Source organism: Amblyomma americanum, chromosome 1 (assembly GCF_052857255.1).
Source record: "Amblyomma americanum isolate KBUSLIRL-KWMA chromosome 1, ASM5285725v1, whole genome shotgun sequence".
Classification (NCBI taxonomy): Eukaryota; Metazoa; Arthropoda; class Arachnida; order Ixodida; family Ixodidae; genus Amblyomma; species Amblyomma americanum.
In genome coordinates, this window is record NC_135497.1 from 109291530 (window position 1) to 109312960 (window position 21431).

The following is a 21431-nucleotide window of genomic DNA, read 5'->3' on the forward strand; positions in this document are numbered from 1 at the left end:
AGAACAAACTTGGATCCCCATGTGGTCCTTCAAAAATGCTACATCATGTTCTTCAGTAATCAAAGCTGCGAACTATCAATTATTCATATTTAGCATCCTTTTCATTGACCTTAGATCACTCCTTTTTCATGTTTTTGTGCACACACAAACTTCTGTAAGCCAATTTTCAACTTGAGCTGTATGCCCCACCAAGTGCCCTTTCTGTGCTTCAGCATTCACTAAAATCTTAGAAAAAATATGCACACAAACTTCTCGGCCAAGATATGCAGCAAGGCTTGGCAAGGTCGATTTTAGTGGAAAGACTACACTAAAAGTGTAGAATAAAAAATTTGAGCAACGTACCGCATATCTCACCTGGATGGCAATTAGGCTTCGTGGGACCAGTTCTCGATGTGTGCGTGTTGCAAAGTGCCAAGACTTGATTCGCATCAGATCATCGAAAGTGAATTCAAGGATGAGGCGGCCCTCTGTGCAAACCTGTCAAAAGGCAGAGTTGGGTCAGGAACTTCAAAAACAATGTGCACAATGCAACATTAATTCCCCCCCCCCCCCCCCCCCCAAAAGAAAGTGTTATGAAGGTTTCTGCATGGAAAAATAGCTATAAAAAACCAATATACACAAACTGCACTATATGGAATAAGTGAACAGATCCAACAAGTCTGAGAAAACGCTTCATATGCTGTCCACCACAAACAAGGGTACTCCGATAGTTAATAATGAAGTGCATGAGCAAACCAAAGTTCCACAAAGGCAGACAACAATTTTAGATGTTTATTCTTAGAGCAATACTCACAATGACAGCACTGTCTTTGGCAAGTTGCTCCTTCAAGGGATCTGCTGGGTACTGCCCTCCAAGCCCCTAAAGAAAAGAAACAAAGAACAAAGTAAGAAAATGCATCAAACCTAAAAGCAAACGCAACAGTCAAACAAGGCATTCAACGACCACACAAAAGTAAGCCAATAAGACCATACACTTCATTGAGCTACCTCTGCAGAAGAACCCCTTTACCAATGCCAAACTCCCCCTCATTCACTCTCTCTCTACTGTAAGCCTGCTGATTCCAGTAAACTTTAGCCAAACTGTATGCAAATACTTTGACAAAGTTTTGCTGCCCTTCCCCTCCTCCAAAAGGGCAGGAAGCAGGCAGCAAAGGTCCGCCCTTTAATCAATACCATGGGAGAGAGAGGGAGAGAACCCAGAAGCCAAAACATGTGGAGCTGTTGCCATGGCAACAGGATCAATACAGCCAGCTCGCCATGGCAACCCAATCAATTAAGGGTAGGTCTCCTCTCCTGTCTCCCTTCCCTCACCTAGAGCAGCCTCTTCTCCATCTGACCCCCACCTGAGCAACAGGTCACACAGCTGAACCACCTCCTCGCTCCCATTCAGAAAAGTCTGCACCAGCTCAAACAACCACTCTAAACAAGAGAATCGGCTGCACTACAAAAAATGGCATAATACCACAGTATGTATTTAAAGTAAGCACAGAAGATAGAGAGAAGGATGCCAAATGCTCCTTCATGCATATAGGTGCTCAAACAAGACGTTCCCACAAAGCATTAGGAGAGATGCCGTACATGATTAATAGAAGCTGCAGCTCAAGCAAAAAAATTGACATTAAAAAGACGGGAAATAAGCCATAACCAGCTACAGTGCAATAAGTATGCACTTGTTCTTCATACAAGGTTTTTCTCATACAATAACACACCTAACATTACAAGAAAATAGCATATGAAGATATACAATGTGCTATGTATTTGGTCTTAGCCCATTTAAAATAGAAATTTGAAAACTTTTGGATAAAACAGGGCGTTCGCTTGTGAACTATTGACAATGAAAGAAAACAAAGAATTGGCAACAAAAGATACCTTTACCTTAAGAAATATATAAATATGCAAAACATTGGGAATAAGTGCAGATTTGGAGAATTATCAGCATTTTTTTTTTTTTCAGCAGATTCTTCAAGCCAGCCAGCAGTTAAAGGTGCACTAAAGAGGAATATGAACTCATCTTTTCACAGTGGGAACTCTATCTGCACGTTCTGGGCATTCTTAGAAACTTCAAATTATTATCCTGTGCGGCCGATTGCCGTAATTAAATCGGATTAAGCGTCCTGGCTCCCGCCTTTTTTGAACTCAACGCGGTAGGTAGGCGGAGTCAACAAACGCGTGGAGTGCCTTTCAGCCAGCCCAGTGGCGGCTCTGCTTTCGCCTTTATTTTGTTTTTTGTTTCTGTGAATAAAGTTTCAGTCACAGACAATAAGCCGCAAATTAGGCCCACGGAATTAAAAATACGCGTGCACTCTTTGATTTACGTATCACTCCGCTGATGGCCGGCAAGCCACCACGTGACTGGCTGACACGTTGGTTGACTCTTACCTGCCACGTTCAGTTCAAAAAAAGGGCAGCAGCCAGGACGTTTAATCCGATTTAATTAGGGCAATTGACCGCACAGGACTATAATTCTAAGTTTCTAAGAATGCCCGGAACGTGTTGATAGAGTTCCCGTGGTTAAAAGATGAGTTCAGATTCTTCTTTAGTGCACCTCTAAGGACCGCAGCCAATATAAATTTACTTGCACCCCTTTGCTACTAACAATGCAACTCTTCTCTTCTCAAGGAAATGTGAAACAAAATGGTCTGCTCCAAATGACCCCTCCAACAACCATAAAGTCCCCACAGAAGCTGATTTTACAACGGCCATTAAAGCTGTCCGTAACAAAATTAGACTAAATTGCTACAGACAATTACAGCTGCCTCACAATGACAACATACTGAACAATCCGATCAATCTCTCCAGGGCATGAAGACAGTTTTTTGTTGTTTTTTTACCATGAGTTTCCTGCATAATGTACATTGCAGAACATCACCACATCAATTCCTTTCAATTCTGATGTTTACAAAAATAAAATAAATAAGTACGTCACAGCCAAGCTTTAAAATTTTGAACTTCTAACATCTTTCGTAATGCAATGACACGTATTCAGCTCAGAAACTGCTTAAGACCAGCGAAAACAAGTCTTCAGGGCTTCAATAAAGCCTGTTATGTCCATATTTACAAAAGTAGCAGTTGTTTAGGTATGCAGTTTTGGCACTTGCACTGAGGATTATGTACACTTTCAAAGCCACATCAACTTGAGAACTTCACAAGGCAAGAACATACCCACAAAATCAGGAAACAAAGAATGGTAAACTCAGAGGTGCATACTGTGTGCCTAACACAGGCACAGGAAATTTAGCAGATTAGCCTAGAAAGCCCACACAGAACACAACTTCTGTAAACTGTAGTAAAGCTACATCACTAAACTAAGCTATAGACCTTTCCAACCTGACTGCCGCCATATTGCTCGCTGGACTGCTTTTTTCACCGGGCGCTTCCAGTCGCTCCCTGGGCATCGCCCTATTGTTCACTTAGCTGCTGCACACCCCGGCCCCAGGTGCGGTGGATTGGTAGCGCCAGGTACAAAAAGCAGTCCAGCCAGCGATACGGTGCAATCGCGTTGAAAAAGTCTATAGTAGTGGGAAAAAATGCATACCTTTTTAGAGACTGCCATTTTTCTACATTGCTATGATCATTATAGAACAATTACAATGCAGCGTGCATGTCAAGAGTCATAAAAGTAGACAAGAGTGAGTAACTTCAAGCAGGAGAAGGGTGCAGTCAGGCAAGAGTGAGAACAGCCTGGTCAGGGCTGGATTCATCTTAGCCATGGATAAGTTACTGAATTTATTCAGCACATGCCAGATGCAGATATCACAGTAACATGTGAGTGGCAATGTTTATATCGCACTGCACACATCAAACAAAATATGCAACGCATAAGTCAAACACTAAAGCCAGATAGTGGTTGGGGGATGTCTCAGAATAAAATATCTTGGTTTGCATTTCTGATTTGTGATCATTTTTCGTGAGGACAAACTGCACCATTATCTAATGTTCATCAATCAATGTCTAATAAATATTTATGTTCATTGTTTGCATTACACTGTTCTGCACCATTCGTGTTGCCACTGTACTGTTAAACTCCTCACTGCAAATGAAGTCTTTCATATTAACAAGTTTTCTATGTACCACACATCGTACGAAGTTATCACCTGCCAAGATGCCTTCGTGTAAGACTTGCGACTTATTTGGTTACAGACTAGAAGTGTGCCAACTTCTTCCGTGAATACACCAGAGGTGTTCAGCAGTTTTGCCTCCTCGGCTCTAACTTTCTGTATTAAGTGACGGGGTAGAAAGATGTTTGTTGAAGTGAAAGTTTTGAATGTTCTCTTTGCCAGGACCACATCGCCTTTCAGTCCCCATCAGCAGTGATGCACCCTACAAACCACCGCAGAGAATGAAGGCAGCTGTTGACACCAGCAACACAGTGCATTGGAGACCTCTCTGTCTGACATAAACCATGTACTGTTCTGGTGTTCCTTCATATTGAGAAACAGCCAGAAGTCCAATGGTGCAAGGCCCACACTCTAGGGTAAATAAATCAGAACAGCCCTCCTTTCCTTTTAGACTGGTATGCAGAGACTACAACAGTAGTACAGGTGAGTGCATTTACCACTGGTGTAGCTGCACATCAAAAAGTGCCGTGCTCCAGGGACATCTTTCCATTACATCACATATTACAAAAGTTGAAGGCCAGGAGGCACAACTTATTGGACACCTCTCATATGTAGCTTTTCTGAACACCAGCAGATATCAGTTGGTAGCCAAACTGAAGAGTGGCATATACTGATAAAAAAAACTAATGCTGACCACAAGAAATCAGTAAACATTGATGTCTGGAATCCTATGTGATACCCCTGCAACATACTGGCTTCCAAACGGTACTGAAATGCCAATCGATCAACTTTTTGCAGTTAGCATCACCTTCCTCATGATAGTTTCTCGCTACAGAAGCCTGGGGACATCACAATTATCATGCAAAACAAAGCCTGCAAGTACTTCTTTCAAAGTGAAGTTATTACAGATTTTTTAAGTAATTTCTGATTGCCATTATGGTGCACACAAGTACCACATTTCCACCACAAGCCTGTACCATCAGTCAAGCACAATGAAGGGATGTGCACAAAATATAAGGTGGCGAGGGGAGAGCACATTACTACCGTATGTAGCTGGCACAGAGGTCACCTTTCAAGCTAGCCGCTCGCTCAGCATTCCTATAAATCTGCAGACAAGTTGACTAAACGTAAACTGAATGCCACAATTCTCTTTTATCACAAGATGTGGTGCCCTCTAGCGAGTGCCTGAGAATTCCTCTGCTACCCAGAAATCTGATTAAAAACAAACACATATGACCAATGCAGGCACAATCTGCTTTCATGAGGTGCGAACTGCGCATGCAAAGTCGCAGGTGTACACTTGCAGCTGCTTCCATCTAAAAATGCTGGCAGTTTAAATTCAACCACTCAAGCTAGGGAGATGACCGAGAAGGAGAGGTGCACAAGTGCAGAGTGGCCATGTAAAAAAGGGAAATTTCAAAAGGTTCTGACAAAATGATCGTGCAAAACAAACCTATTTTATTGGTACAAACCCCATGCTTCCTTGTTGCTTGACACCTGTATGCAGTTTGTGAACAGTCATCAAGCTCATGCAGTGCCACACAACAATGGAAGAGGAATATCTTATTAAGGAGGAATATGGGGATCAGATCGCAAAAATCGCGAAAAAAGACAGATTTTTGAAAAGCACACTTTTTGGTATCTACAACACTCTTTCTATGTTGTAATGAAATATTTCACCCAAAAACAAACTCTAAGCGGTCCAAGTAAATATATTTGTCAGCGTCTACACATAGATAAGTGTGTGCTAGTTTAGAACTTTCAGGCTTGTTTTCTCGAAAAGTTTGTCTCGAGCTTACCATCTTGCCCATGGAAAGCATAACACGGCAATGGGAGCACGGATTTTAATCCCATTTGCTTTGTTGTAATTGCTGAAATGTGCCTTATGTCAAGACAGTTCCAGATTTACCATTTAGGCTCGCCATTTTTTATTGCACAATAATTGGAGCATGATACGTTGTAAACATAAAAGAGAAGGTGCATACTGTGTTGTTTAGAAAAAGAGCAGAGAAATTTAAAAAGAAATTAAGAGAATCTTTATTTGACTTAGACCATACTTCTTAGTAACTATTAAAAGCATTTAAAGACCCATAACCCATTTTGCTGTCACGCTAGGCTTTCCACAAGCAAGCAACATGTGACCAACATATAAACAATGATAAAATAATTACTGAAGATATCACTGTGAAACTGCCTGTTACACTATTTCAAACCAGTCTGCCAAGTTTCACCACTCTAAGTCAAAAAATAAAGTTTGCTCCGATCCCCCCCCCCCCCTAACAAGAGGATAACATGAAGGAGCACTTCTGAAGAGAAAAAATAAACTAAGCAAATTTAATTTAACAAAACAATATGTTCATAACACCGATAAACCCCACCTAATACAGCTGTAGCTGAATGCCTACAATGAGAACGCAAGAAATGCATACTCATGCTCTGCTGCAAGCAAGAAGCCTGGAAACCATATAGTGTTATCTTGCAGCGCAGCGCCTAGTGTAAGGCCTGTGCAATGCGGAATCGCCGCTATGCTTTTCCTAGGCAGCGCGCAAAGGATGACACAGAGTGCACACCCAGCAGCGTGCACTGACCTATTTTTCAAGGCAGCACATTGGTGACACACTTTGAAGCAAATGTGGTATAGTGGGCCCTGCCGAGGGGTGCAAGTCGGAGGCAATTGATGCTCAAGAATTCCTGCCTGCCCCCACTCGGGCCTCCCCATGGAGGAAATTAGTTATAGCCTGTTCCCAGGACAAAGATCCCGGCACCATTCCTGCCTCACTTGCAAGTGCATTTGTTTTCTTGCTAGCATCACAGAAAGGCTGGTTAGACTGCTGCACCAAGGCATTAAATTGACAAGAAAAACAAAATCCGTAACATTCAGAACATGGTTCTGAAAAGAACTTGAGGTAATTTCTCTTCTACCAAGCTTGTAATTACACATAAAATGTTGTTTGAATTCATGTAAATATAGTACTTTGGTAAACATGTACGCTAGCAGCCTGAATAAACCATCCTGACCCTACTTGGCCACCATGGTCAAAGAGGAAGACTTCATATAACTCATTTGTGTTGGGTGCCCTCATAGCTCAGCTGCTTGTCACACAAAACACCGATGTAGTCCTTCCATGACCCCTATTTAGCTCCACACCAAGCAACTGAAGAGGCGATGTACACAGCTAAAAGTCAGCCGGTAGCCGACATTTAAGCCAAATGCAAAAGAAAGCATGAATAGTCGCATTGACAAAGTGTACAGAAAAAGTTTGGTCAATGGGTGCAGCTGTCCTGGAAATCCTTAGCAGTTTAAGGAAAAGCATCATTCAACTGCACTAGCTTCCCAAGCTTGTGATGACCATGCAAGCTTACACAATGCTTTTGCTGCCACCACAGTGGCTGTATAGTCTTGGGCATCGAGTACAGTAATGACAATACTGCTGCCATATGTCCCATGATGGCTGTAAGGAGGCATTGCCACAGTGCTGTAAATAGCCAGCTCTGCATATGCAGTTTTATTTACACCTCCCAGTGTCTTCAGTCTATTTACCAAAGCAAAAAAATCCATTAATGTGGACCCTTAATACATTGGACCATTACAAGAAGTATAACCCACCCAAAGTCATGCATGCATCAGGCTGAAATGCTACAGGCCAGACAAACCATAGGGAGGCCGCCTGTGGCTGTCTGAAGCACTTCAATCTGATTCAAAAGAAACACAACCATGTATAAAATGTAGTTTGCATACATCTGGTGAGTTAAAATCCCCAGAAGCTGTCTCCAATCACAAATTAAAGCAGTCAAAATGCACAGTTTCTTAGGATAAGATTCCAACTTTAATTCCGAGCAGAAAAATCCCTGTTGCTACTGCTCCTACAATAATAAGAAAACTTCTAACACAGAAATATCTTTAGCATGTCAACAAGGCCTAGTAACTTTCTGGAAGAGGGGATATAATGGCAGCGTGAAATACTAAGTGTGTTTCCAGTATATATTCATTTTACCAATTATTAGAATCATGCTGAAAAACTCAAACCAAATATAGCTTCTCCATGCACTACAGAGGGCCTAGCGCTTTTACTGCAGATTCATTGCTAATTTTGCAGAGTGCCTGTTTCAAATCCCCATAATTTTCCTAAAACATCATCCCCGCTTCTTACACATTATAGCACACAGGTGGCTATTACTGGTCAGATTCCCCCAGAATCATGAATGCCAGGTGCAATGGGAACAGACCACAAAAGGAGGTTGACCAAATGTGGCAACACCTGCCTAAATCAGTAGTTGTAACTGGTTTACATGCATGAGAGGAAAAAGAAAACACAAAGCACAGCAAGTCGCCTGTCGCTACACAGACAACAACAGGCACTTCACAATGTCGTGGTAGAAACACAGCTCCCAGAGTAGAAGGAATGACAAGATGGGCTCAGAAAACTCACAGGCCCCAAGGGAAACTTGCGATTGCCGTTAACTCTACTACCACCAATCATCTTTAAAATAGTGATGCAGCAAGACAATCCACAAGTGACGACTCACAGTACCTAATGACCCTATTTTTCAGCTTTTGCAAAAGGTTTTTCAGTACCACATTAATGCTAATTGCAAAATGTCACACGATTCAAGGTGGGCAGGCATTTGATGAGAAATGTTTTGCTATGCTGGAAATGCACATAGCATCCACACACAGCATGACCTGTGAACAGTGCTACTTATGTGCAGAGTTGAGCAAACTGTCCACTACAGCATTTTTAAAGCGGCAGTTCTTACCTGCAGCAGCAGGGTCTTCATACATGGCGCACAAAATTAAAGGGGTACAGGCACAAAATTACAAAGGTCATCGACGAAGGATACAATCTGTTTCGTTCAGCGAATAAGGGCATCACCCAGCAAGTTCCAATCACAGGCACTGAGTAAAACGTTGCATAACTTGATTCCGAGTACTGGTTTCAGGATTTCCATCCAGATGGAAATCAACATGTTGCTTACGAGTCAAAAAATGATCAAATGGAACCTGACAGGCTGCTTGCCAGTATGCGACATCACGCAGGAGGTGCACGCTGGCACTGAACAAAACAGATGGTAAAAACAATCGCTCGTATTTAATTAAATACACCGAGCTCCTCCTTTCAGATTTCAATTTCGTGATTACTGTGCATGTAGAGATTTTTCAAGGCAAAAACACCGACACAAAACACCACTGCAACCACGTTAACACCTCGAGATTGAAGACATTCAGAAATCACTTGACAAAAGGATATGCAACGAACACTGACACGCCAGCAGCCTTGAAATAAGAAAACAGCCAATCAGGATGGCCTAGGTGTGCCACACAGCCAACTAGTCCGCAAAAAAAGTGATCTCCCGTGAATTGTACATGAACATGCACTTAAAGGGAAAAGTCTGCATTTATGGTGTTGATAAATATGACATGCCAATCAATCAAAAAGAAGTTACACACTTTGCATCTTTGAGAAATCAAAATAAGCTGCCACATATACCACATGCTTACTAATAGGTACCTGCATACCAACGACTGGAATACAGTGCTCCTTCACTTGATTTCCTTGACTATAAACGCTCGTGTGAACATATAAACATGTCACGACATTAGCAAGCTCACAAAACATTCCCGAGTCCGCCATTCTAAGCGAGCTCTCACTCAATGCATCAAATTCTGACTTTCGGAGAAAGCTCATTCTGATAAGAGAGTGAAGCCGTTCTTCAAAAATGTGATGCCCAATCTGTGACAGAACCTGCCTGCCTCAGCATTTGGCACCACCTGAACAGAATACCTTTCAGGATCCAAGCATCAAACAAACAGTCAAGGAGTACCAGAACATGCAATTGCAACTTCAAGTACAGCAAACGAGCGGTTGCAATCTTGCATTTCCTTAAGACATTTGGGTAGGCTAGTTGGTTATGAAGCATCATGAAACGCTGTGTTTGCCTCGTTCTTCATCCTTCTGTGTGTGTTTCTCAGACTGGGCAGTTCACTACATGATGCTTGCATTTCAGCCACAGCGCTCTTTGTTGAAGAAGTAATACAAAGGCCTTTCTTTTGTGACAGTACTCCAGGGTTTCCATTTTAAAGTATCTTAAATATTTTTTGCAGGGAAATGTTTGTTTGACAACTCTAAGCTAGCAAAAACACATTTCAATTAAGGGTGATCCAAAATAATTGGATCTTAAACTCACCAGTGTCACATCTTTAGTACTGCTCATAACAGCCTAGAAGTACAATCTGATACGTTATCTTCACACATTTGCAGCTTATCACATCATCAGCAACCAGCCCAGAACACAGTAATTGTGGGCCTTGAATGACAAGCATGTACAAAATGCTCGGAGAGAAGCAAGACAGGCGTTCCAAAAGAGAAACAAAACTGTAAGCAAGAAGTTCGCACGTTACACTATTTTTACACTTCATCAAACACACACAAAATCTACCAGGCAGTGCACTATATTTGTTAGGATATGATAAAATGTAAAAACTCTACAAGCACAAAATTACATAATGAACCACTAACAAGCACGCTGCATAAAATGACGGTTCACCAGAAACTACCTAGTACTGCTTCAATACCCGCCTTATGCAACTTTATGCCCACACACATTCTATGCCGAAGACCTGTCATAAATAATAATCAACTGGCCACAACACTGTGGTATTCATGCTACTAAAACAGCGCTAAATGAAAAACACTGATGCATCTGCCACTCTAATGAGAGCTGGTTCCTTGCATTACCACGACCAATGCAAACACAGTCACAGCAAAGCCAATTTTTTTAATCAATGCAATCAATGAATGAAAGAAAGCCAAGCAGGACAAAATTTAGGTGCCTTACCAGGAATGAATTCTTTTCTTTCAGATTACACAACAGCTTCTCTTACCACCTCACCATCCTCTCAAACTGCTCTTTTCAAATGTGCTATCATAATCTTTAATCAAAGCAGCGTTAAGCTTTCAAAATGTCATGCTTACATCTGGTTAGTCCGCAGATGGCATACCATGGCAATCGCTATAAGACCACACAGTTCACTATTGCAGAAAATGACTGCGGTGAAACCACACCATGATTATGACTTACCATCTGTTGCAAAAGTGTGGAGGTACCCTTGATCAAAGAGGCAGTTCACACTTTTCTTAGTGAATTCACATGTTAATTTGATGGTGGAAGCTCAAAAAGCAATAACAGAACTTCTCACCAGCAAGTTTAACCTTAAATCCAGTAAGTCGACAACATTGGCTGGAAGGCCTCCTTTGAGAGGGCATTTGCCACTGTGTTTTTGAGTTGTATCTGAATTTGTATTTTATAGCTAACAGTGCCGTCACATGCATACAATAAAGGCCTGGGCATTAGGCACCAGAAAAATGCACTGCAAAAGATGCAAGCACAAGTCACAGCAAAATGAAAAAGCAATAATGCTTACAAAGGTCAACCAAATGTATCCGAGAAAAAGGCTCACTCACAATTAGTTGCCAGAGTTAGACATGTTATTATAAGACTTCAGCTCATAGTGATTTCTCCATGCATAACTCTGGCATCGATGGTGCAACTAGGAATGAATACCATAGCACGTAGTTTCACCATGAGGCTTCACAGTACATGCACCAAATGCACAAATGAAATACAAACAGCAGAGCACGTGGCCAATGTTTGCTCACACCCCTGCCCCCAATGATGAACTGCAGGCTTGCCCGGCCGAAATAACGGCAGTAAAATGTTGACTCCACTCCGACATGTCAAGCTGTTGCTTGTTTGGCTGCCTGTCTTCCTAAGCGCTACATTGTATTCACAATCACAGAGAAAAGAACAATGCTTGTGAATACTTCTTCGTGTTCCACAGTGATGTCCAATGGAAAAGAAAAGCTGTGTAGGTCAGGAAGCTGGGCGCTAGTTCACAGACTGGCCAGGCAAGAAGACAAAGCCACCACTGGTGTAACTGCATGGCTTACGTGGCAATGGTGTATTTGATGTATGGGGAAATTGCTGAGCAAGCTCAGTGGTTGTAGTGCTCTGCCAAGCATGAGTTCACAAGTGCAATCCCAAAGCCAAATTTTGATGGAGTGCGAAAAGCCTGTGTAGAAGATTTATATGCACATAAGATATCCCGAGTTTATGTGGAGCCCTTCACTAATCCACATCTCACTACTACACATCTCACAGCTCAGGTGTAGCCTTCCCACTAAAAAACAACATCTCAATGTATTGTTGCACCTGTGGTGAAATTTCTAGCTGATGACTGGTAAGGCCACATGCAATGCCATCAACTGTGCACTCCACTCTTTGATTTAAACTTTTGTAACAACAGTACACGACTTGTGAAAGCTCCCGCAGCTTACTAAATCAGCCACCTCAAAACAGACCCACAAGGCATTACAGAATAAATGGAGGTACAAAAGAGGGTGAACTGCATGTGCCGTAGGAAGTCCACTGATTGTGACAAAAACAATGGCAAATTTGTATCAAAGCACACACTGTGCTAAGACACTGCACCACTGTTTATGTCAACAATTATGAACATGCTCCTTCCTAAATGTGAAGTGTGGTTTGCAATGTGGCCCCCAACAGATCAATAACTGGTTAAGACAAGTTTCTTGTGTTGCTGTAATGCACCCACCACCCTAATACCAAGACTCACCTTGCTGTATGGAGGCTTCCCATGGTGTGTCACCATGGTGCACTGGTCACAGTCCAGTGTGATGGTAGTGTTGTGAAATGACTCTTTGGGGTGCTTCAGGTTGAAGTACAGGTCCGTTACGCCGCCTTCAAATATGCTTCGGAAGTAGCGTGGAATTAGGGTCCGCCCAATAGCTGCAGTAGATGACAAAACTCAATAAGATATGAAACATCAAGAACAATGTAACATTGATTCAATGATGGAATGCGAGATTAAGTTGCACAACATTAATGAGTACTGACTACAAGATCAAAATGGCCACACTAACAACTATAACCAACAGCATCAACACTCATGCTGCTCCATACAGAGGAGCATGTTAGCTGCAGGTAGTTATAGCCTTGCAACATAATGTTAGCTCCCTAACTCAAATAAGACATGATGTCCAAGTTGGACTAGTCGGTTCATAGGATCAGCAATTACAAACTGTTGCAAACTGCCAGCACAATGATCCACCCCATTTGAGCACTGAACTGAGGACAGGGTTTTCTTTCTTATGATACAACAAGGCTGGCACTGGCAACACTTCATTGTGCACTATTCTCAACTAAAGCTGCACCCTGAAACAAGCCTATGAACTGGTTTTTGGCTCCTTCGGCCTCCACGCACTTTACATAAGTCTTTACCATTCCTCGTAAAAACTTACCACGTTTGACTGCCTCATGCCTGCTGTCTTCCCTGTGAGTTTCAGTGCTTAACTTTAAAACTTCACACTGGACACTGATGCCATCACATGAAAGCACAGTCCACATGCAATCAACTACTGCTGCCACCTGTTGCACACATGATGCTTTAAACTTATTGCTCATCCAAGGTTTATGGGGGTTTGACGTCCCAAAGCGACTCAGGCTATGAGAGACGCCGTAGTGAAGGGCTCTGGAAATTTTGACCCCCTGGGGTTCTTTAACGTGCACTGAGATCGCACAGTACACGGGCCTCTCAAATTTCGCCTCCATCGAAATTCGACCGCCGTGGCCGGGATCGAACCCGCATCTTTCAGGCCAGCAGCCCAGCGCCATAACCACTCAGACATCGTGGGGGCCTGCTCATCCAAGGATAAGCTCTGATGCTATTCCACAAAGACTGTGGAGATTCAAAGGCAGATATAAAAGCAAGCTCTGTACATCGTGGCAGAACACTCGCTGAAATGCAGTATTTCCTTGAACAGGCATGCAGTCAAATGAACCAAGGTCCAAAGCTGTATTAAGAAGGAAAATTCAAACTACTTGGGGTGTTAGCACAAGCAAAGCTAAAGCTGTCTATGGGCAGCTTTACTTTTAAAGCTCCCCTCCATCAGCAAATGTGCCAGACGGTGAAAAACTGATTTTAATTTGAAAAAGCGACTGCACCAGAATGTATGCATTAGAAGTATGTGCCCATAAATCTAGTCAGCATGGAAGGTTTCATTCCCCAATTCTAAAGCTTGTTGCAATCAAATGCTGCATACTATCCACATGTAACTGAAGAAATAAGAGATGTGCATTTCGCCCTAAACAGTAGTAAGCTTCCTCCCTTGGAAAAATACATAAGCTCTGGGCAGTGCTAGGAAATTAAATGGAAGTCAAAGACCTTCAACAAGGCTTTTATGAAGGAGAAGACTGAACACACCTGACGATATTCACGACGCAGAAAGGGGTGGGCAGTGTTGCTCACATACACTCAGAATACCCGCCAAGACCATACTAGCTAGCACCTGACATTTAACAGACCCAGTGTTGCCCATTTACTTGTTCAATACACTGGACTCAAGTCAGCCTTGGCATTTAACTCGCTTCGGCCTGCTACTCATTCAGATGTAGGTATTCCATTCAGAGGATTTGATTTGCGGTGCACCAGCAGAATCGGCGGATTTGCAAATGGAAAGTTGAGTTAAGAGACCATCTTGCAGACACACTGCCGGTTTCTTATTTTTAAAACAGCTTTCTTTGCCACCAATTATACTCATTTGTGTTTCTGGTGTTAACCGCACAAGACATCAGGTAACATTCCCGTGGCTCACTGGCAGCTGAGCCACTTGACGATTACAGTTGGTAGTATTACCAACTGATATTCGCTGTGGACATGGTTTCACTCACTGTAACGCTTTGGCCCATCCTCCAGGAAGAATGTGAGCGTCAAGGTGGCGTCGTCTTCGAAGAACTCCGTTGCAAACGCGTCCCACCACAAGTTGTCGCTTTCCTGCAGCAGAACAAGCGGAACGTAGAAAGCAAAACAACTGAATGTAGTAGCTCCGCGTTAGAGGCCCAAGCTACTCAGCCGGTTTAGCCAGTAAAGTGATTAAATTAAGGCTCCCGAAAAATGCGTCTCCCAAAGCAGCGCGGATTATTACGAAATGGTGGAAAACCAGAAACGCATACAGCTAGCCAACGCTGCACGCGAGATCCTTTTCGACACCGTGGTTTCCACGCTCAAAAATAAGCCTACGATCTCCGGCGTTAACACATCATATACGACCGAAACCAGCGTACGCACGGACACATGAGAGGCGGAAACAAAAGGCGCCATTCTGCCCTACTACAATGTTGAAAGAAACAGTACACTTACTTCCGTCCTTTGTTGCAACCGCTTGTTCATCTCGTATATTCTGTAGTCCGGCTGGCCGAAGTACGGCGTGTGTCTTCTGAAATAGGACGAAAACGGCGATGAATAAAATGGGTCTGCCGGCGGACCGCCGGGCATGCTTTGTCCGAACATCGACTTCATTGGAGGGCTTGGCTGGTGAACAAGAAGGTTCAAAACGCAGCACACTACACTAATGGAACCATGTAACGTTCAGGAGTTCATGATTGTGCATCAGTTTCTAGGTCTTCTCTTGCGGAGCACAGGTATACGCAGTTTTCTAGACGCAACACGGTCACCTGCGACGGACGGCATCTCAGTCAGTACGCGATGACGCGTCGGGGGAAAAAAAATACACGTGGCGAAGACGAACTCAGTAGCTGTAGTGAGGAACGCGGAAAATCTACTAGCGCTGCCGCTATATTGTGCGATGCTGTGCCGCTCAATCAACACGGGTATTCCAGCTGGCACGCACGTAGACCGAGAACGAGCAGACACGAAACATGCCGCATCCGTGTAGTCCGCTCGCCGGTTAGGCTTAGAGTCAACATCGTTTCATAAACACTGCGTTGCTGCGACGTCGAACACTCCCGTGTGCCACCACTTTTCTATAGGCTTGCTGCGTCAACAGTGCGCACAATTCAAAACGCCTTCTTCACGACCGCAACAGGCCGCGGGCGCCCCGCAGCATCGAGGCAGCAGGCAAACGCGGCGCGGAGCGCCGCCACCAATTCTACAAATGGCTCGCCCCGAGAGCGTTGTCCAAGCGACGCGATGCTCGCCGGTTTGTGGAGCGTGCATTGTACTGGTACGGCGTGACCTTGCTCGGGTCCAGGGTCGTACCATTTTGGCTGGCGGGGGTGGCTCTCCGAAAGGGGAGCAGCGCGCGCGCGCGCGCGAGCGCTCCCGACGCGCCGCCGCTCGCGCCTGCTGCGGCGGCCGGCGAGCGCGGCGAGCGCGGTTCGACCGACCGCGAGCGCGCGCGCGCCGCGTATCCGCCTCGTCGTTTCATCACTGTCAGCGCGGCACACTGCGTTGACGCGGAGAGATGCAGTAAACTGTCTACTGCCGAAAATAAGGCGAGGTTAAGCATACCTCGACTAGGCCGCGGGAAAGCTGCTGGATACATATGATCGAAGAGGCTTGGCAACATATTCAAGGTGCTAGGAGGCACACTCCGACTCCCCAAACTCTTGTCGACGAGCAAACAGTTGGTTTCCGCAGGCAGCGCCTGCAGCCAAGTCTCGTGTATTGATAAGCTTTAATCAGTATCTTTTCTATACAGACAGCCTCGGAGGAAAATGTGGCTCAGAATGTGTTACTGCTAGAATTGCTTTGGCATGACTCAATGCATTTCACATTCCCAAATAACTGCCTCGGAGAAGTCTAACGACCCATATTTTTCGACACCGGTCTATTCCTCGTTCCTCCAAGCCGACGGGAGTTCTAAGAAAAGCTGCGTACTTACCTGCTATACCGCAATTATAAATGATTTGGTTTTATTCTGCAGTATTCACGATCTTATTCCTGAGAAAGTGCATTCATCGAAAGCTACTATTCTGTCGGGCTTGGTTTGATCCAAAGCGTCAAAAAATTGAAAAGAACAATATTCCTTATTCCTAGCTAATCTAAACAGCACAGTGCCTTTCATATTGTCAATGAGCTGTAGCACAGTGACAATATAAATTGCCACTAAATGAATAGAAAACTCTAATGAATGCTCACCTAACTGCCTTCGAGCAAAACGTGATCTATATGTATATAAGACAGAAATGCCTCAGCTGCATTTATCTTTGCACATATAAATACTCGTTGAATCGTCTCCTAAAGTAGGATGCTTCCAGTATGACGTTGCAGTTGTTGTTGTCCTCTGTTCGAGTGGCACATACCCACAGCGGGGGATTGGCCAGGGTGCCTTGTAAAGTCACAAAATTGTGAAAGATTGACTCATTTAAGGTAGCCGAGGTTAAATTAAATATATATCAGGCAAATGTTCTAAGATTTGAACGGTTATCTTAAAATCTACTTGTAATACAATGACTTTTCTTTATTACAGCTCTAGTATTTAAAACTATTTGTAATATCTACTGTCAGCCCAAGGGCCGACAGTAAAGCGCATTTCGGCTTCCAGCGCGAATACGCTGCAAACAAAAACTGCCTGACAACATGGTTGCCCTTGATACCGTTTCTAGCGCCGGTACATTTCAATTAAACACAAAACAGGACTGAATGAGGTTACCTATAATACTGCGCGCATCAGTAACACGCACTGTAAAAGTAAACGAAACGCTTAGCTCTCTGCAATCTATAAGCTGCCTGAATGAGTAACAATTTCTGCTAAAAGTTAAGTGACGGCCAATGGACTCTTCCATTTGGTCCAAAAAAAAAAAAGGGGGGGGGGGGTATCTATTTATCACGCGGTAGGAAGTTCACTTTCATTGAAAAAAAAATACTGGAGCGTGTGTGTTCTTGCTAGCACTGCACAAAACTGTTCAAAGCGGACCCAACGTGCTTTCATTTTTGTGCATGTCGCTGGGTGTCGAAGTTAGTTATTTTCGTTCTTCAAGTGAAGAAATTTACAGAGCTAATATTCGCTGCTGTGAAGGTTGCTGGGGGCTTAGCTTGCCCATTCAGATAAGCCAGTGCGTGTTGATTTGTACTTTGAGTATGATAATAATAATGAAGAGGAGGATTATAATCACAAATGGCCACGAGGAAAAGAAGCGCAATCGACAACACCGCATAAATGAGGACTGCGGCGGTAACGAACGTTTTCATGATGAATGGAGTTTTCCTCGCTGTTTTCCCGGGTGGCCTCTCGCAGTACACTGGAGTTCGCATATTATGCGGGCGTTTACGGTGATGCACGCTTAAACGTGCTAATAAATAAAATTAAGTTGAACCTGCTGAGTGTCGCGCTGAATGATCTGGATGAGTGGCGCAGGAAAAAAAAACTGTTTTCCGGTGTTGAGGTTCGCGTCAAGACTTCTGCGATGAGGAGGAAGCTGCCATTGTATATGAAGGCGACAATGTAGCAGGCGGTGGGCAGGGCTTCACCTCAGTGATAAAACGGGCTGGGGCATGAGCGCATAGCTCCCTTCGCAAAAAGCTTAAACATGAGCTCGGGAGTGCAGGAGACGCCTTATTCGGGTCTAATATTAAGTGCCCAGGACGTCCAAATAGATGGGATAGCTTGTTGCGAGTCTGCAAGACAAAAAAAAAAGAAGAAGAAAGAAGCCAATCTTGCCGCTGTCTTGACTTAACCCCAGCGGCGCAAGCTGCGTCCCGGGAATGCGCCCTCGTCACTTTGGACCACAACATGGTAAACACCTGACCGATGCCTGTAATCAAGGTGTCACACCACAACTACTACCCCAGCTCACAAGCTATTAATTTTCCACAGAGCATTTATAAAGCATTGCTTATATAGCTAGGCCCCGGCGTTTTCAGCGTTCCTTTTTTTCTGTTATCCGGGAAGAGGAAGGGGAGAATTCAAGGCTGATATTGGAGAGACAGTGGGTACTACTCTCAACAACTACGAAGTTCAGGGTTTTCCAGTTCATATTTTCAACGGATACAATTAGAAATGGACACAACTGATCGAGCTGATTTTGCAGGGTTTGTGTGTATGTGTGTGTATGTGCGTGCGTGCGTGAATGTGTTAGTGTGTGTGAATGTGTTAGTGCGCGGGTTTGCGTGAGTGAGTGTGTGTGCATGCGCGAGTGTGTGACTGTGTTAGTGCGCGTGTGAGTGTGTGTGCGAGTGTGAATGTGTGTGTATGTGTGAATGTGTGCGTCAGTGTGCGTGTGTGAGTGTGAATGTGTGAGCGTGTGTGAGAGCGTACGAGTGAGAGTGTGCGAGCGAGAGTGTGCAAGTGTGCGAGTGTAGTCGTGTGCGAGTGTGAATGTGCGATTGAGAATGCGTGAGTGTGTGCGCGTGCATTCAGGAAAGCCGCTTTTCAAAGAATGCGCCAAGGACCCGCACCAGTGGCTCAGTGGCAACGGCGCTCGGCTCCTGACCTCCATGGTCGAGGAATCTAATCATAACCGCGGGGGCCGCACTTTCTGGCGGAAGCGAAATACAAAAGGAAAAGAAAAATTAATGTGGATTAGCTCAGCTAATCCAGGATATACAAAGTGAAAGATGTCGGCGTTCACTGTGTTCATTGGCTTCGGCGTTCACAATGTTCTAGACGGCGATGGCTTTGAGCAAAGCAAGGGCGCATAACTGGCTCCCTGGATATGCAGACGCCTCATTCGTGCTTTGATACATGTGGCAATGGTGAGAGAGAGAGATGTGGCCTGAATGCATTAGCGCTGACAGCGTTGTGGCTGACATGCGGCACTGCAGCAATAGCTAGGCCGCAGGCAGCGTTCATTTGGTGATCAATCTCTCGCGATCAACCATGCGCATTTCCTTTCGTGAAAATGAACGGCCTTTGCAAAGTTGTCACCGCCAATGACCTCTGCGAACGCCGTCGGCTCACTTGTTTTGTTTGGTTTTTGAGGATAGGACATGGCACAGTAACCATCTCACATATCTCGGTGGACACGCTAACCGCGGCCGTAAAGGAAGGGATAGAAGAAGGGAGGGTAAGAAAAAAGAGAAAACTGGAAATTTAAAGTTGGATTCTGAGGAAAGGCGCTACGCTGCGCAGCGGCGGAACGCCTGTGGCTCGGTGCTACTATAGTGGCGCATGCGCAGTAGTGACTAGGCAGCGAGAGAGAGAAATATCCGCGGCGAGGCGCGCGTTGTGACGTCATGTGCCTCCTCGGAGTACCGCCACGGCGTAATCGCAAGCTCGCGGCCAGTAAAGCTTTCGCTTTAAAACGCCTGTGTACTGAGCGATGTCAGTGAACGTTAAAGAACCCCAGATCGTAAAAGTTGTCAAAACTATTCCTCAGTCCTCCACTACAGCGCCTCTTTCACTTCCCTTCTCCATCCCTTCCCTAACAGCGCGGTTGAGGTATCCACCGAGAGTGAGATAGGTATTGCGCCTACTTCTTTTCCTCAAAATCAATTTATTCATACTCTCGGGGGGGGGGGGGGGGGGGGTCAGGATCCTTTAATATTAGCCATTCAGGAAAGCATAAAACCACCCTGGCGTGGTGATGAGAACCTTATTCGCCGTTAACGCTGCACAGGCCTACTGTAACGGCTTCTGGAAATTTTAAGCGATGCAGTTCACAGGCTGTTTTCACGAACGAAGCAATGCTCTCCTACCTCCGTTTTCTTTCTTTTTAGGAGCGTTCGCTCTTACTACTTACATTTGCTTGCTTGTTTCGCGTCCGTTTCTCCGTCCGCTCTCAGATTTCGAGATGGCGGATTCGGCCCTGTACTGGCGTTCCGCTATATATATATATATATATATATATATATATATATATATATATATATATATATATATATATATATATATATATATATATATATATGTGTGTGTGTGTGTCAGTTAAAAAGAAAAAAAAGGCGGGAGCCGGGACATTTAATCCGATTTAATAGGGAAATCGGCCGCACAGGATAATAACTCGAAGTTTCTAAGAATGCTCGAAGCGTGTAGATCGAGTTCCTGCGGTAAAAAGACGATTTCAGATTCCTCTTTAGTGCACCTTTAAGTGTTGGAAAAAAAAAGTGAACCCGAAACTTTCTTAAAGTCATGCTGCTGTGGTTACTAAAAATCGCCAGACTACGCAGCAGACCTATGAACTATTAATCTACATTAAAAACCAGCAAGCTTCCCACAGACCCTATATGGCAGCATAAAAAGCACCTACAGCAGCAGCGCCAGCGGATCATGAGCCGTATATGTTCCAACTCGCCTAGCACATCAGAACGGTGCGTGATTAGGCGACGACTTGAAGACTGTACCGTCGGCTGGCGTGATTGGCCAGCGTACGGCCGCAGGCCAGTCACGAAGCGTTCTCACGTGAACTCGACTTCTCTCTCATTCGCCGGCGCCGGCTCTACATGCAGGATTGTTCAAGCAATATGAAACACTTCGAGCTCCAAACCAAATTTATTTTTACTGCTGTATGCAAAACTTAAAAAAAAATAGTACGAATTAGTCGCACTAGCAGTTCGGTTTTCCCTTCGGTTCCTGTGTTCAGATACAGTGTTCCCGAATGACAGTTGTTCGGATA

The 21431-nt window shown here is 44.2% G+C and overlaps 1 protein-coding gene across 6 annotated transcripts in view; it reads right to left on the reverse strand.

Moving 5' to 3' along the window:
• The window catches only part of LOC144113440 (LIM domain-binding protein 2-like), a 302492-nt gene that overhangs the window by 19852 nt on the left and 261209 nt on the right, over window positions 1-21431 (reverse strand). For 4 of the 6 annotated variants that reach the window (XM_077646520.1, XM_077646516.1, XM_077646518.1 and 1 more), the window contains exons 4-8: window positions 15277-15352; window positions 14808-14910; window positions 12694-12866; window positions 794-859; window positions 343-477 (exon numbers count right to left, since the gene is read on the reverse strand). In XM_077646520.1, the coding sequence (XP_077502646.1) occupies window positions 343-477; window positions 794-859; window positions 12694-12866; window positions 14808-14910; window positions 15277-15352 (553 nt within the window). The remainder of the gene's footprint in view (window positions 1-342; window positions 478-793; window positions 860-12693; window positions 12867-14807; window positions 14911-15276; window positions 15353-21431) is intronic. The other 2 variants (XM_077646521.1, XM_077646517.1) reach the window with 1 other exon arrangement.